This window comes from Halichoeres trimaculatus, unplaced genomic scaffold (assembly GCF_033239565.1).
Source record: "Halichoeres trimaculatus isolate MK-OKI-2021-1 unplaced genomic scaffold, fHalTri1.1 fHalTri1_scaffold_3, whole genome shotgun sequence".
In the NCBI taxonomy this organism is placed as follows: domain Eukaryota; kingdom Metazoa; phylum Chordata; class Actinopteri; order Labriformes; family Labridae; genus Halichoeres; species Halichoeres trimaculatus.
In genome coordinates, this window is record NW_027437181.1 from 23,080,173 (window position 1) to 23,097,653 (window position 17,481).

Genomic DNA, 17,481 nt, shown 5'->3' on the forward strand with positions numbered 1-17,481 from the left:
AAAATGATAATAAAAAAAATGGAATTTGATCACAGAAACCATCTAAACTGCCCAATCACTTTCAAAACGACAAAACATAAATTAATTAATTAAAAAACGTATCCAAACCAGATCATATTTAACTTGATTAAGGCAACAAACTGACATAATGAGCAGAGCTAGACAAGAAGTCAACAGGTTGGAGGATTTACAGCCAAAACAGCTGTAAGGTCATGGGATTATATTAAGAGGCTTATGGTAATGCATTTGTTGTCAGCATGACCATGTTACATCATGAACAAAACCTAATTATGTCATATCTGAAGGATACAGAGCAGGACCTGTCATGAGTTTTTTTTAACACAAACAAATATGAACCCATAAAGGTGAAGAAGACACTGAAAAATCTCGAAGAAATAGTTCTTACACAATGATGTTGGAAACGAAGAATACATTCCATGGGGCTGTTACGTTGAGGATTTGCTAATGCATGTTCATCTATAGAATTATTACTCAATTTTACCTCAATCTGCTTTTTGCATAATCATAATGAGGATTTTTCTCTCTAATCAGAACCGGCAGCACACAGCTTACTTCGGCCACACCGACCTGCAGTCCCATCATCAGTTAATATTCTTCAGAATAACAGCAGACCAAAAAGCCTAATTATATTTTTCACCCTCTCAGACCTTGCTGCATCGACTACTTTGCATAAAAGTCAGAAATCTTGGTCTTTATCATCTTGGCCATAAACTGCCAACTGCACAGGTGACTGCGTAGATGACAAAAAACATTAATCATCCAAACAGTTTGTTGACATCGCCTGTCCTGTTTGCTCTTAGCTCTGTGTCTGAATAATTAGCCTGTCCTCTCTGCTGTGCCTCTTTCATCTTCCCCTGACCTGCATGAGATGGTGTTTTCATGCTATTGACAATGACAGTGGTGGCAGATCGCCATGCTGTGCCACTGGCAGAGTGTGAGCTTCTTCTGCAACGCAATGACAGTAAGAGAAGGAGAGAGACTCTAGACACATACAGAGCTGTCTTTGAAGGCACTCAACAGGGATACTTTTGTGTTTTTACACCCCAGAGTTTGAGATTGTAAAGGCGCTGCCCTTTACAGAGAAACACTGTGACTGAGGTGAGCTGTGTAAAAACATTATGGGAACAGTCACCTTTTTTTCTGTGCTTAAACCTCGCTCAGAAACACACTGAAGCACAGCTGAATTCAAACTGTTGCTTAACTTATCATGGCCAACTGATTCACCTTCGGTCCCGACACCTGCTCCACCAATACTTACTGGCACAATACTCACTTCATGTGGGAAAGGTTGCTTTGTTTTGTTGGTAATTCCCAGTGAAGTTAAATACCATAAGTCTCTTTTGCAAGCCAATAACTATATAACTTGCAACATGATTTAAATAGAAAGGTACTGCTTAAAAAGCAGACCAAAGAAAATTTGGGAGCATATTAGAGATGGTCTCAGTCTCCTGTTTCTGTTTTTATGTACCAAACTCCCAGCATGCAAAGGGGATGTCTGAGTGAACAGGTACTTTACCTTTCTGCTGTTCTATCCTTCACTTGGTTATATTTTGCTTTATTTCCCATGTTTATTTCCCAGTTCTATGATTTGTGGTATGAGTGCAGGAATCTTTGATGATTCACTGTTTTCTCAATGATTATCATCCAAGCCCCCAGCCCTGCTACTCTCATGTGGTTGAACTACTGCAAAGTAATGGCACCCATACCACTTGTTCACCCCTCACAGTTTGATTTGACTAATGACAGATTCTAAACCGATTAAAAAAAATAATCCAAAAAACCCTCAAGTCCAACAAACAAATTAATTTTGACACACAAGGCCCAGTTCAAATGACTGGATTTGATATTTAGGCAGACAGGCTTTTACAAAGTCAATAAATAATGACACTGATACACTAAAATGATGGTCTCCTTGTTGACATTAATTAAGTGGTTTGAAACAAGCTTTAGTAAAAGAATCCAATGGTTCTGACATTTCTGGGGTCTTATTGCTCACATGGCCAAGTATTAAATTGCTTATCCTTCTAGAAGGCAAAGTCTTAGATTCATCATCAAAATCAAGGGCTTATTCAAAAATTAAGATGCATTCTACCCAAGCAGCAACCTCTGGTGTAAAAATATGAGACAATGGGGAAGTGCTAAAATCTGCTGTTTCTCACGTGTCTGCTTCAGGCTGACTCCAGAAGTACCAGAAGTCACGTACACTCCAAGCCAAAAAAGCCATTTTCAAAGCAGAAATTAACCTATTTACAGCCTGGTTCAAAAAATCCTCTCCTGTCTTAATCCTTAATTTTACTATCGGCACACACTGTATGGGGGTGAATGTTTTTTCTAACTTGGCATTTTAGAGGATATTAAGAGCGCTAGTCCCCAAATCAGAGGCACAGCTCAGCTCACGTGACTGTCGTGCGCCCTATAGCCGTTCTCAATGCCCCCAACACTTCCAATATGTCCGCAATAGCCAGTTGGCTTTAAAAATCTGATCCAGAAAAAGACAGGTGATGTCCATTAAATATACAGTCTATGATTCTATTAAATAAAATTAGTATTGAAAATTTGGTATTTTATATACAACTGGTGAATTGTCTAATGACATATGTTGATCTTTCAACACTTCAAAAATTCTATTTTATTTTGGTGCTTAACTCACCTCAGACTTGAAACCTGTTTTGATGACAATTAATCTTTTACCTGCCATGATTTGGGCCAGAACGTTAACAATGTATGATTTCTGCAGCTTCTCCAAAGAAAAAAATCCCAGATGCATTTTTAATTCATCAAGTACATAATTTAAATTCAAACATATATTTAAAATAAGCCAAAGTTTGTCCATAGTCAATCATAGTAAACAAATATATGACATAATAATTATCCAAACTGTCTTTCCATGTCTGACAGTTGCTACTTTAGCAACACTAATGCCAATATCTTGGGCAGGTGGAAAAAAAGGAAGAAAAGTAAAAGAATTTTCTTGTTCTGTTTTTGTTGGTTTTGCTGTTTGTATTCCAACACAATCAATAAAAAAGGTCTAAGTGGAGACAGGACAATCGAGCAGGTGTTGTGCCAAAATTCATTTACCCCTTCGAAAAAGTTTTCTTTTTCAGTGTCCTAAATTTGTCCTTTGTGTTTTGTCCTCTACACACACACACACACACACACACACACACACACACACGCGCGCGCACACACAAAGAGATTTTACTCATGAAAACAATCTTACCTATAAAAGTAGGCGTGAAGAGTGTATATGTACATTAAGCCTTGACCCTGAAACTTTGTAAATCTGGCAGCATAGTAAACTATTTTTTAGAGTATTTCCCCCACAAAAAAAAAAAGAAGTGTAGCTCCTCTAATACACATTCAGTGGTTCATGTTCATTATTCTATAATAAAGACCCCAAATCAAATGAGTTTTCCACAACACAAAACTCAAAAAAAAAAAAAAAAAAAAAAACTAAGCTAATTTCAATCAGCAATTCTCTTTTCCATAGCAAGAAATTAATCAAAATTAAAAGGAAAATTAAAAACAAAATTGAAACAAAACAAAACAGATCTGTTGAGCGAATATCTATATACTAGAATATAATAGTGGATTGGATGGCACATGCCACCAATTGTAGGTTAATCTATCAGTATACCTGCTTGAAGACATATGTAATCAGTGACATAATTGTTGCTGTGTGTGTCTTAAATATCTATATAGAGTTTTGCAGACAGTGGATACTGATGCTCAGCTTTATTTGATTCCAGTCCTGCTATTTCTGCAACTTTAAACTGTACAATCTTATTTTAAACTGGGCTGATTTATGATGCATCACAGACTTTGGCTAAAAATAAAAGGGAGAACAAAAAAATCCTCTTGATGATCCCTCAGTCGAACACAGTCCCTAAGACTGTGGCTGGATTAAGCTGCTGTGCTGTTGAGTGGGTTGTTCTGTGCTGACCTGAGTTCTTTTAGTGATTGGGGGAAGAAGGAAGAACAACACATAGACCCTTCACAATCAGATTGGATTTTTTTTGTGTGTATCTCATAATGGCATTAAGCCTTCTGTGCATCCATACTCATGCTTAAAACCAGTATCTACACCTGGCTAAAGGACCTAGTCGTCTGCCGACTGATGGAGAGTGAGCTGTCTCTCTGTGTACAGTATGCTTTGACACAATAAAATGATGTAGCTATTCTTTGAGACTGCTTGTGCTTTTCGATGGATGCCATTTTTCACACCATTAACTACAGCCTACTGGTTTTATTCACAGCGCAGAGATAGGCCAAAACAATCCTAAACACGCCCACGAATGAGCACAATTGCAACAATTGATCTAAGCTGTTCCACCCAGTCTGTTGCAATTCTGTGCAGCAGGAGAAACCATTATCTCCATCCTCCCTTCATCCCTTTCTCTCTTTCACACAATCTCTGTCTTTCTTTGCTTTGCCTTTCACTCTCTTTTTCATCCTATTCAGCTCTATCCTTGCCTAGGGACACACAAAAGCCTCTGTGGCAGAATCACAAAGTACTAACTTGCATTATAAAAATTTTCAGTGCTTTATCTGTAACTGGCCCAAAGTAGGCGTGTTAGTTGATAACAATCAATGAGCAAGATTAGCGCAATTTTTGGAATGTTTACCTCAGCAAAGGTCTAACCAAAGCCCTCATTACAGTCTGTGCTGAGTGCAAGGTTCACAGAGAGAGGCAGAGCTCAAAGGGCCAGCTAATCCAGTGGGTCTTACAGGCATGATGGGCTAGTCAATATGCTGGGCCTGCATCCTAAAGAAGCTGGGGCTCCAACACAGAGCTAGGTGGGAAAAATAGGCTCAGGGGAATGCTTTGCATGGTGCAGTTTTATTCTCTTCACAGCTGTCAAGGTTAGACGCCTCTGGAGTCTTAACTCTTTGTTTACAGCTTCTTTGATTCTGCTCTCCTTTCTGTTCTTAATACTGCTTAGCTTAAAATACTGAGATCAGGTAATAGATTATTTTTTTCAATACTACCAGCATTGCTATCATAGTTGCTAAGATCTGCTACAAGCAAAACATATATACTTCAATACCTTCTTTGTTAAAAATAAATAAATAAATGAACTTTTTGACATATGATTCAAAAAAGTAGAAATCCGCTATATATTAAGTTTAGAGTCTTTTGAGCATATGTAAAAATCAGAACAGTAATTCACGATTACAAGATAACTGGATAATAAATGAATAAATAAAATCATCATCATCATCATCATCATCATCATCATCATCATCATCATCATAATAATAATAATAATAATAATAATAATAATAATAATAATACCCCTTAACAGTCTTTTTGAGCCACTTCAGTCAGAATCAGAGGAGGAGTTCGGAGCTCTTTCCTGGGAACCACTTATTTCAAATAATCAGAGAGGTAAGTTAAAACTGGTTTTACTATCTTTATCATAGTAAGTGGTTGGCAGAAGCGTGCAACACAGCTGAGCTGAGAAGCTTCTATTTTTTCTTGCAGCTTTGGATAGAATGCCAAATGGCTGCTGCACACCGTTACTGCTTTATTGACAAAGTTCCAGAGTTAAGGTTTGACAACTGCAACTGAAAATAGATCATAACAAGCCCAACTCTACTGTCTAGCCATGGAAAGAAAATGTAACTGTATCCACAACTTTCAGTTCTGTTCCCACGGACAGCTCTACAGCAGCCATGCAATTTTTTTCTGTGACTGGGTGATATGTTTGAATAACCTCATGCTAATGCTCTTACTGAAACCATGTGTTATTGAAATTCAATATACAAAAATTTGGGAGATGTAGATTAAAGTCCTAAATTACAATCTATTTCTTTGTTGTTGTTTTTTTAAGATCATTAAGTTTCACACAAATCACAAATCATATACCACATAAAAAATGTTTTCTAGAGACTTCAAGCAGGAATAAGGATACATATTTATAGTATTTTTGTCACTGGGTCACTGTGGGTTTTGTACTAACAAGCTTTAGCACAGCTATTGCTGTTTCAAAACATGTTTAAAGTCACCTCAACCAAGAAATTATTTAACATTTTATTTCAAATACACAAGCAGTATTTCACCGGTACTGAGAACAATCAAGTCTTTGATTAATTCAAGAACAGACAAATTATAATGGAGCGCAGCTCAAGGCAGCACCATAGGTGTTGAGATGGCTGGGTGTTTTGTGCTGCACGAATAATAGATAAGGTTTGAGGTACTTTGTACTTGTTTTCCTCTGCAAAGAGAACTCTGCTGGAGGCACGTCACCAAGTTTAATTTAGGAATTTAATTTCCACACACAAAAGAGGTCAGGCAAGGAGGAACAAATTGACAGACACAGCAGGCGGGTCATTTCTTCCAAATGGCTTTTAATGAGAAGAGAGCCTTTGGCCCAGGTATGTCAGGTTGAAGGGTACTTTTACTCAGTAAGTGGTGGAGCTTTCTGTGTTGCCCACAGAGTGTTGTTGGCCTGCAAGGACAGCTGGTCTGCTTGTTTACAGGTTGGAGTTTGGGCCAAACTCTGCTTTAGTCTGAAGGAAAAGAGATTCTTTGGTGGACAACAGGCCCAGTCAGGTCTGATAGAGAATACTGGTCTGTGGTCAACTGTGCAATAAACCCAAAACATTGGCAGCCAAGTCAATATGGTTCATTTGTAAAAAGAAAAGAAAAAAAAAAAAAAGGATCAACCAGGACATAGCTTTATGATTGACCACAACTGTAATTTCTGGTGTAGGTTCTCATTTAGACAAACAACAAGAACAGCAATCCCTTGACAATTTGTTATAAACAGTCTGAATGTCTAAAAAGAATTCAATTAATATTAGGTTCATTTAGCAGTGTTATTGTTTATGCGAGCACACATGAAGCATTCTTTGTTAGTGATATTAGACTTCTTGTTTTTCCCATATTTTCCCATTGGTGATTGAAAGGCACATCAAATTATCTGGAACAAATATTGAATTGGTGTAAATTTTGGTTTTGTTAATACTTACTATGTTTAGAAATATTACAGGAAGAGAAGAAGTACATTTTTAGAGCAACAGCTAGTGTTTTGCATTTCTCTGCAGCAATTCACTTTCCCATGAAAATTTAAAAAAATCATAAATATATGCTATTCTCTTGAATGCTTAAAAATATTTCATTATAGGATCAGCTATTTTATGGCATTATAGTGTTTACCAATTTCCTTCATATTGTTCTTCTCCCTGAATGTAAGTGCCGGTGATTGCTCGAGTCCCCTCATGGGTAAATGTAGAAGGATTCTTGCTAGGCAGTTTTCTGCTCTCTGCCCTGCTCAGCAGCAGCATCAGCAGGGGAAAACACACAGTGAAGAGAGGATACGGCCCCTGCAGAAAAAAAATAGCCCTTTGATTTTGGTTTTGGTCCCACTTGGGTTGCCTCTGGGTTTGGAACAGATTTGGTTTAGTGCCCAGCGCGGCAGCTTCAGAGGAGAGGGGCCGTGTTTCCCCCCTCCATGTGTCATAACTGGTTTCGGTCTTGATAAGGAGACACTGGCTGGCTTGTTGACTGCCTGATCTTGGGCCAGCTGTTTAGGTATCTCAGCGCCCTGACCAGGCTTTCGAAATGCAGTGTTTAAACATGCTGTGGACATGAGAGAGCTCTGCATGATGGTTTTTATTTTTTATTTTTTTGAACAAATTGTTCACAGATTTCTTTGACAGACCCAGTTTAGGCACAAATGCCTCGATTTGACAGCCAGGCTGATGAGTTCAGGCTACTAGGTGATGAATAGAAATAGAAAAGACCACCCCATTTTTGCCCCCACGTCTGCCACGGTGCTGATTATTGTGCCTTAATATGAGATTTAGTCTTTGAACCCATTTGCTAACCCTTGTCTGACAGAAGTGAGGTCTTTGAAAATTTGACCAAAATTTTGGAGGCACCTGGTGTTGCCACAGTTATTCTGACAGCTGATAAAAGGGTTTTTTTAGGTGAAAGCTTCCTGTTCTGTCCAGCAGTCAACGCTAACAGTCTGAGGTTAATTGTCATCAGATGACATCATGACTCTTACACTCCGTCTCTTTCATTTTCAAGAGAAAGAACTGAATGCACAAACCTTCTTAAACTATTGCTTTCAATACTACATCATCTACAAACAGAAGCAATAAGTTTCCATCATCATTTTTTTTTTGACCAGGCTTTGCAGCCAGCCTCAAGTGGACACTTCAGGAACTGCAGTTTTTAGCAGTTCCTCATCAGTATTTCTTAAGACTTAGATCTGACGTCTTGATTCCAGGATCTTCTGAATAAGTTTAAAATTTGGAAAAGATGGATTGCATTGCATTGATAGAATAATATTTTTGCCCAGGCCTGGTCCCCTGCCTACATATTTTGTATTTATGAGCAGAATGAGAATTAAGAGATGAGATGGGATGTACTCCTCTACAGGGATTTAGAAACAAGCTGCCCTACAAAGCTGATAGTCTGCTACTCACAGGTAATTTTTCGGTAGATCAAAGGCACCCACGACACACTTTAGAAAATCCATTATATAGTTTGAAAACTGCATGGTTGCATGTCTCATTAATAAAGCTGTTACTCAGGACTTCCTTCCAAAAAGCTGACTTTTTGAAGACAGTTTTCACCTGACACAAGTGTTTTCCTGCTGCCTCCCTCCTTTTACTTCACCCTGTAGCTGAGTACAAAGGCCGAGCCACTCTTCAATATAATGATGAGCATGTGCAGACAACAACCACAAGGCTGACTGATGGAGGCCGGTGTCCTGGACGTGCTGTACTCTGCTATTGATAATTGCTCTTTGTCCAGCTTATATTCACTCCTCTCATTTAGAGCAGTAATTCTACGAGTCCTGATTGCTTCCCTGAGCTCATTTGTCTTGAGTTGAACGCAGACATGAAGCATCATCTGCTCCTAGTTTGATTCTGCATAATAAGTACATCCACAAAATAACAGTCCATCATTCCCGTTTGGTTCCACACAAAGATGTAAAGCTCACGACCAACCCTCTCCCCCTTGTTCCTACCACTCTGTCGTCTTCCTTCTCTTTTGCTTTTTCCTGGCACTTTGTTAAATCCTTTCCATTTACCAGTCTATTTAATAACACACAAATGTACCCCAGTGTTTGTATTCAGTTAGTCGTTCTCACTTTGGGCCAAAGCAGAATTTCAGTGCATCAGACATTTCAGAGGTTGCTTTGCATTCTCTTTGGTGCCTTTCCCCCTCCTTGTTTATCCTCAGACTTCTGAGGCCAAGGTTGACATGATACCTAAATGAATTATTTCCTCCAGAGTTGCCACTCCTGCCACAATTATTATAACAAATGGAGTAGTTTATCAGTGTGTTACCTTCCAGTGTCCTTCCTTTAGATCTTTCTCATTTTACCTGTCATGAAAACTGTAATAAGATTCAAAAGTAAGACGGGCTACCTTCAACTGGAGGCTTCTGAAGGAAACAATCTTGAATAACCGTCCAAGCTTTGTTTTGCATTAACGTTTGGCAGGAAGAGGAGATTTACGGCGAGTCAAACATTACCATAGCATTGACGAACAATTGTAATGCTCAGATAAGAGGGATCAATACTGTACATGCCAGTAAATATTGCACAGTTTAAAAATGGCCTTTCACTTAAATGGTCTTAACCTTGGGTAACCACAGGGCCATCTATACATCTATAAATGTGAATTCATGTTAAATCATCTGTTAAACAAAACCATCATTTACATTTGCTTTTTATCTATTGTTATTTGTTAGACACACTGATGCACATCATGAGATAATATAAATCAAATGTTTGTTGTGTTGCTGCATATTTTAAAACTGAATGCCTGAATGTTGTGCACGTGTCCCTGGATATGACAGTGATTTGAGTTTAATTGTAGGTTGCTGCAGGGTTCAATTAGACTGCACTGAGTGTTGGTTTGTGATGATCCAAACATTCTGGTAAAAAAAAAAAAAAAAAAGATATTTTTCTATTACACCCACTACCACCATCCCCAATTTATATATATTCCTCCCTTATTAGTGTGTTCATTATTAAATTTTTAGTGTCAGCTCTCCCTCCTCACAGCCACTTGTATGCCTATTTCCCCCAAGACCTTGTGGGTGATAATCAGTCATCACTGCTACTTCAGTGAGTTATTTCATCACATGCATACAGCAATTCATCACTTATTTATGTCACACTTGTTATCTATTATGTTGTTTCTGTCATGTGACCAAGAAGAGGGATTTTATGGAACATTAGGCTTTCACGCATCTGCGCCAGTTCCACTTCTTCATCTCTGTTTCATTTGGTCAACGACCAAACATGTCCGTTAATTGTAGGATATTGATACAGTATTATGGCCACCACTGCAGCTAATATGATTCCCCTAGCCATTTCAATATGTGAGATTGTGCTCGCCCAATAAAATATGACATTTGTGCCACTGAGCAGAACCCTCTCTAATGGGGTCTGGGATAAGAATGGTAATATGCGCAGGAGCTGGCAGAAGCACAGGCCGTGTTTTTGTTTATAAATAGCTCCAGCCGGCATTATTCCGCTTGCAGTTGTCCCATAATCATCAATCACTCCCCCACACAGACCAGCTTCTCCTGCTCACCACAGAAAAGTTGCCCCATGAGCTGTGCCCTTGCACCTCCAACTGCGTGAGTACATAAAGTAGAGCGTAGTGAGTGGGACAGAGCTGGGAGTCAGGGAAGAGGAGGAGGGATGGGTTTCTGCCCTGCGATAGAGTGACTTATGGCAGCCTCACCCCTGTATCTTTAGAGCCTTTCTCCTCCTCCTTTAGGTCATAACGTGCTAACATCCACCATTTCACTTCTTCAACACATTTAGAAACACGCACATACAAACACGCAATCCCCTGCATCACTGAGCTGAAGCAGGTGGGAGGTTAATTATGTGATGCTCTTGGAGGATGTGGGATGGGTCAGACACAACTGTTAGCTCAGGTTTCATTTGTCTCTGTCTCTATATCTGCTTTTATCTCTCTCTTTGGAAGAGCTTTGCAAGGAGAGCTTATGGCTTTGAGGAAGCTGCAGGGGGAAGATCCCAAAGAGATGATGAGGGCCATTTTGTTCTCTCACACCCATGAACAGATGTACTCCGCATTATCAGCCGTCACACTCGCTTTGTAAGAACACATGCACACAAACAGTCTCTCTTTGTTGATCCTTGTTCAAACCACACACTGTACAGATGCACTATACACACCTTAAACACACACACACACACACACACACACACACACACACACACACACACACACACACACACACACACACACACACACACACACACACACACACACACACTACCAGCGTTACCATGGCAGTTGCAAAAATACAGTGGGAATCCAGCTGATCCTTAACAAAATGGTTATATAACTATTGTGGTGCAAAGTCTTATATCTTATCTAAGCCTGCCTCTGTGTTTCCTTTTAGCCTGGCTTTGCTGTTTTTCAACAGCTCCTGACATCATCTGTCTCTGCCACAAGACCCCACAAAAGACATGAAGGACACTTGTATTTGTTTGATTGGTAAAGAAAGACAGTCTTGCTGTGGTTGTAATCAACATTATCCTCCTGCTACCAAAACAAAAAAAAGTGAGATTTCATCCCTTTGAAATCTTAATCAAAATCTTCATGCAGCAAAAAGTATTTTCTGCTTAATTAAAGGCAATTGACTTTAGAAGCACACCCACATGGCACCCACATTCTCCCCCCCTGGCTTCATCAACTCCCCCTCCCACCCCCCAAAAAAGCCTGTAATGCGTAAACTGAATTAAGGCCTCACCTCCCGGAGTTCCTTGGCCACATCCTTGAGCTCTATGAGGATACCTTCCAGCTGGTTGATCACCATCTTCATGTGGCTGCGGATGAGTTCTCTCGGGCTGGGGGTCTCAGAGGTGTCCCGGGCCGGAGCTCTGCTGAGGGACATCCTTTACAGGGCGACGTGGGGCCAGTGGCCAACAGGCTGAGGGCGTGGGGGAGCCGAGTCGGGGTCCATGTCTTTGGCTACAAGGAGCCTCAGTGCTACTGATCCGAACAGGGGCCCCGGCCACGAAGGGAGACCTCAACATCTTAAAAGCACCTGGGCAGCCAAAACGCCTTGCCTGGCCCGCACACTCGGCACAGGGTCACACTCTGACATCCATGCCCTCTGGTAGACGCCTCCAAAAACGAAGAGAAAATGAGCAGGGGGAATGTCAAACGCTGTAAATCCATGGAAAATGAAGAGGCAAAATACACGGGCTAAAGCTGGTACGAAACTCTTACATAATCATATTGAGCCAACTCATCTCATGTGTCAGTGTGTACGTTTGAAATTGTTCCCCAGGAGATACTATTTAAAACGCCTGCCTATACAGGGAAGAGACTTTTCCCCTTTCTCACTTGTCCTGTACAATGTTTCTTACTCGTGAAACATAATGACATAATGACAAGCTAACATACAAAAGTGAAAACAGAAATTGGGTTCATATTAACCCCTTTACAGACAAAGCTATCCAACATAGATAGAAAAATAGAACTCCCAGCAGTGGCTCAATTTTCAAAACGATTGTGTTCTACATTATTGGCCAACTGGGACAAGATTTTCCTTCTAAATATAGTATCTCTGTGAGGGCTACTGTCTTTCCAGAGAGAAAGGACAGATCCTGTTTGGAAAAAAGGGGATATTCCTCTGCTCAGTGTGGCGTTTCCTCCTCCAGGAAAAATAAAACGACTGTCAGTAGGAACTCACATCAAAATAAACTTTGCTTGACATCCATTTTCTTTGCTGATGACGACTTACTCATGTCGTCCTTCACTTGTCGTTGTGAAAGGCAAGGAAAGGTAGGTGTGGGTCCTTTCACAGAGCGTCCAATCTCCCCCGAAGCAGGGCTTATTCCAGGTGGCGTGGGATCAGAATGAATTGATTTCCAAGCCAGCGGAACGTGACTTGTGATGAGAATTTTGTGGAGGAATAACAAAAAATCATGGTGTCAATGAGACACAGTTACATAGGGGCTGGGAGGCGAATGAGCACCTTCTCTTGGAATTTGGGAGGCAGCCTGTCTTCATGCAACGGTGTTATCCAAGTCCTCTCAGAAAAAACACTGACCCACAGCAGTCCACAGGGGTGTGCCCAAAAACCAAGAGAGCAGAAAGAGAAAAGATTCTCTCCTCTCCTTCAGTTGTTGCTAAGGGAACCCGGTCTGCCTCCTTGTGCTGTGATTGGATGATTATTTTACTTCTTATCCATTTAGTGTATGGTTTTCTCCATGGACCCTTTTCAGAGAGGCACAGAGCTCGGTGCCATCCAGCAGGACCTGATAAATCCTATGAAAGCTTCCCAGAGGAGCCCCAGAGAACAAGCAGGAGAGAGAGCTTCTCGCCAAATCCAGGGCGATGCCACTGCCACAGGATGTGCTGGCCAATCACACATGGCACCTGGACAGACAGAGAGGAAAGCAATCACTTATTCTCCAGTGACTCTTCTTCCTTTCTTCCCTTCCCCTTGTTTCTCTGAACCATTGCAGCATAAAAAGTAACAGCAGCAGACTGGAGAAGTCTCAAACATGGACATAAATTAACTGCGATGTAATTTTTTTAGCTGCTGTTGGAACTGAAATCTCTTCCTTGCAGCACTTGCTTCACCTCCACTCACATGCAGGAACACACACCTACTCACCTTTCCTGTGCATCACTTTGCTGTTGCTATGCCCAGAGCTCACTGTCCACGCACAGCAGGATCATTCAGGCTACACACAACCTGCCGGTTCTTTATCAGTCCCTCTGTCGCACGCACTAACATCTTCTCTACTCGCCGCCTGGCTGTACTCTCTTCCTCTCTCTGTCTCTCTCGCACACACACTCTCTTTCACTCTGTCACTATCTCTCTGTCACCCTCACACACTCACACTCACACACACACTCTCACACACACGCACGCAGTTCTCTCCCTCCCTCCCCTACTTACTGTCTTGACAGAGAGAGAAAAGCTTCTATCAGCAGGGTTATTTCACTCTGAGGCTGTGGCTCATCAGAGGAGGAGTACAAGTGGAGGATGAAGCTGTGGAGGAGGAGGAAGAGGAGGAGGAGGAGGCAGGAGGCATGAGATGGGAACGATGAATGGCCCTGATAGCACTCTGAGAGGGGAGCGAGGAGGCTGAGGATGACTAACAGCCACGAGAGCTCCTGCTTCGGTTTGTGATGCCGCCGTGGCCGCCGCTACCATCACTCAGATAACAGTTCTGCCGAAAACATGCCACCCGTCATCCACGTCAGCCTTCGCCCACATCGGGAGGCAGCAGTCAGAACTGACTGGGCTGCTGCTGCTGCTGCTGTGAAGAGAAGGAGCTCTGTGATTCCTATGACAGCCTCTCCTTCTCTGTCTATCTTCCTGTTTATCGTCTCTCTGCCTCCCCTCTTTCTGTCACTCTGACTCTTTCCCTTCCTCCGTCCCCGTCTCTCTGCCCCTGCGCCCTCGCTGTGTCCTCGCTGACTGTCGGTTGAAGGGAAGCTGATGCCAGAGTTTATCGTGGGGGCTCAGGCTCCTGCCAGCACCACTCGGCTGTTCTCCTCGGCTCTGTGGAGGCGGGGCTTGGTGCTTTAAAGGCACAGTGTGTCTCACAGTTCCTCCTCTGACTCTCTCCTCTCCTGTCTTCTTCTTCTTCTCCTCTCTCTGCTGGCATCTACACTCTCCCCTCACTATCTCCTCTTACACTGCCTATCTTGCCTTTGTCACAGTGCTATCGAGGGTGTTATCGCTCTTTTAAATCAAGATGAAGTCTTCCTCTGCCCAGAGCCAAGAAGTCTCTGGGGATAGGCTGTATAAAAAAGGACCTGGCTGTGACATCATTAATAGACAAAAGAAGGTTGGCATCTGATGACCTCATCTGACTGAGAGACAGGAATAGGGAGGGAAAGCCAGCATGACTTTTTCTCTTCTATGTCTTCTTCATTAACATTTTTTTATTGTTATTTTCAAAAACACAGCTCTGCATGAATCCACCAGAGGCAATTATCCTTATATAAAATTAGTTTTCCAAAAGAGCTAATGTAACACTAAAGCAAATGCATAATGACAACTTCCTGAGCAGTGCACAAGAGTTTTCAGAGGGTTTTGGCAGATAACTGTTCTGACCCCGTGCTTTGCCTAGCATCATTGTAAAGAAAAACCTACAGTCAATTTAGGTTAGGTGGTTCTGCCATGCAGATGATTTTGTTCTCCGCTCCTCTGTGGTTTCTTCCACAAGAATCCCAGATTCATTGTTGTACTGATGCTGTAAAGCTAAGTGGCAATGCGCCTGCTGTTATGAATTCTCTTTTGAATGTTTTCTTTGATTTTTGAAAGATAGTGAGTGCTGTAAAAAAGTTAGGCTTTTCTCAGTACACAGGCATACTGTGTCAGCTAAGGACTTCATAAAGTTTTGAACATGTTGTCCAATTCTGAAGGATGCAGTGGCTCAATGGGGAGATAAGGGCTGCAAAAAGATCTCAGGCCTTTCTTTGCATTTTCACATGGCTACTGCAGCTTAGAGCAGAAAAAGATGCTTCTCACGAACTGCTTCCTCCAAGAAACAGGTGTCCTTGAGCATGTTTCTTTTGTAGCTGCACTTCTTAGTCTCTCTGCACATATGGGAGGCGCCCATCTTAGAACAAAGCAACATTTTGAGGGACTTTTTTCTTGCTGTCGTTCGTTTTTTCCCCCATCGTTTTCCTTTATTCTTGACATTGCAATAAAAAAAGAAAAAAGTTTTTTGTAGATATTCAGGGTGTATTTACTAGAGCTCTTCCTAAAAGATAGAATGTGTTGTATACTAAATGACCTCTCAGTGGAAATGCCCAGGTGCATAGCACAGATAGCTCCATGTCAATGATGTCTTCATTCAAAGGGAATTGGATTATTTCCCCCTGTAAAATATATATTTTTAATGCTAAGGTCATTCCGACTAGTGAGTTTTACCAGGAATCTGGAGTGGGTCCAGCAAAATATTGGTTCCACTTAATATTTCAGCCTTGGATTTATTGTGCCATGCTGTTTATGGAGACCTTTTACAGAACGTAATTTTTTTTCCTAGTCAGGCAGAGGCTCACAAACAAGCACGAAGATGCAGAGAGGCTTACACAAACACACACAATAAACACACTCACATAAACCAGGCTGGGCATTCCTATCCAGAGGAAACTATATTAGTAATTTGGTAAAGCCCAGGAGAGGTTTTATAAGGCTTGCTTTGTTTACCTCCCAATAAGCTATCATACTCCTACTTATTTGATACAGAAGGGATCGACGGTCCTTTTTATTAGTGTTCTTTTTTTGGCTTCCTTCCTCACATTGTCTGGCTTCATCGCCAGATACGAGATATGCACAGGATTTTTTAAAAATTGTTATTATTTTGTGGTGTAGAAGCAAATGGCAGTGATAAGTACAGATACTCCATATCCCTCCATGTCCCAGTGAGTCCATGTGTATTAATACTGAAGCAAGCAGGAGAACAGACAAGAACCTAGTGTTTTTATCTATTTATAGTGCCAAACTTCAGTAAGTTTGATACACAGTACAAAAGAGGTGGAAAAACAAGAAACAAAACATGTCATGTTTCATTAAAAACACAATCAACAAAAATAATAAATAACAGCAAGTGCGCACTCTATGTGGGCAATCATGTTCAAAATAGTAATCAGTTGACAACAGAAAATAGATGAAACACCTGCATTGGCATAGAATACCTGGATCATCGTTTTATAAAGAGAATAGAGTTGACATCTTTACCAATGTGCTTTCTTAAGAGAAAGGCCCTACATCAGGTGTGGCCCACCAGTCAGAGACCAAGAGCCACACAAATTACGGTGGTGCTACAAAAAGCCACATCACACACGTGGTCTTACAGACACACTTCCGCTCACACATAAACGAAATCACATAAAATGAAAAGTAATACATTTCCATCTTTCTATCTAGATAGCTATGAGCACATGAGCGATTGAGAGTATGTGGAGAAGACAAACCGAAACTTAAGTATAAAGCTTGTCACCCAAGTATTGATCAATACTGATCCCAATGTAGGCATCAATATATCAATATTTTAGATTGATCAGCACACCACTACTCATAACTTTACATATATCTAGAATCTTTTTATGAATGGATTGAAGAGCCGCACACCGAAAGGCAAAGAGCCACAGGTTGGCCACCCCTGCCCTACATCCTTGCTCTCTCTGCACAGTGAAGACTATAAGTGAATACCCGTAAGCTGATTTTAACATTCAAACAAGAAGGCGAAGTTAAAAATGACTCTGGCTGTCAGTTCTGACAAAATATACCCACAGACCTTGCAAAAGCTCTCAAAGGCATCTCTTTTGTTTAATTTGTGTACGAAGGCAAACACACAGTTAATTATTTAAAAAATCTGTTTACTGCATCTATACCCCAAGTTTTATGATTTGGACCATTTCTGGAGTGGGTTTTGAACCATATTTTCTTACCGTGGACTTCTCTCTGGATAA

General features: G+C 41.0%; 1 protein-coding gene across 2 annotated transcripts in view; it reads right to left on the minus strand.

Annotated features, from left to right (window-relative positions):
- insyn1 (inhibitory synaptic factor 1) overlaps positions 1-14,580 on the minus strand; it is a 49,821-nt gene extending 35,241 nt beyond the window's left edge. Inside the window, exons 1-2 of one of the 2 annotated variants that reach the window (XM_074665889.1) lie at positions 13,949-14,580; positions 11,783-13,419 (exon numbers count right to left, since the gene is read on the minus strand). In XM_074665889.1, coding sequence (XP_074521990.1) covers positions 11,783-11,926 — 144 coding nt within the window. In that variant the 5' untranslated portion in view covers positions 11,927-13,419; positions 13,949-14,580. Of the gene's footprint in view, positions 1-11,782; positions 13,420-13,660 lie in introns of both variants that reach the window. The other variant, XM_074665888.1, reaches the window with a different exon arrangement.
- Between the last annotated feature and the right edge of the window lie 2,901 nt (positions 14,581-17,481).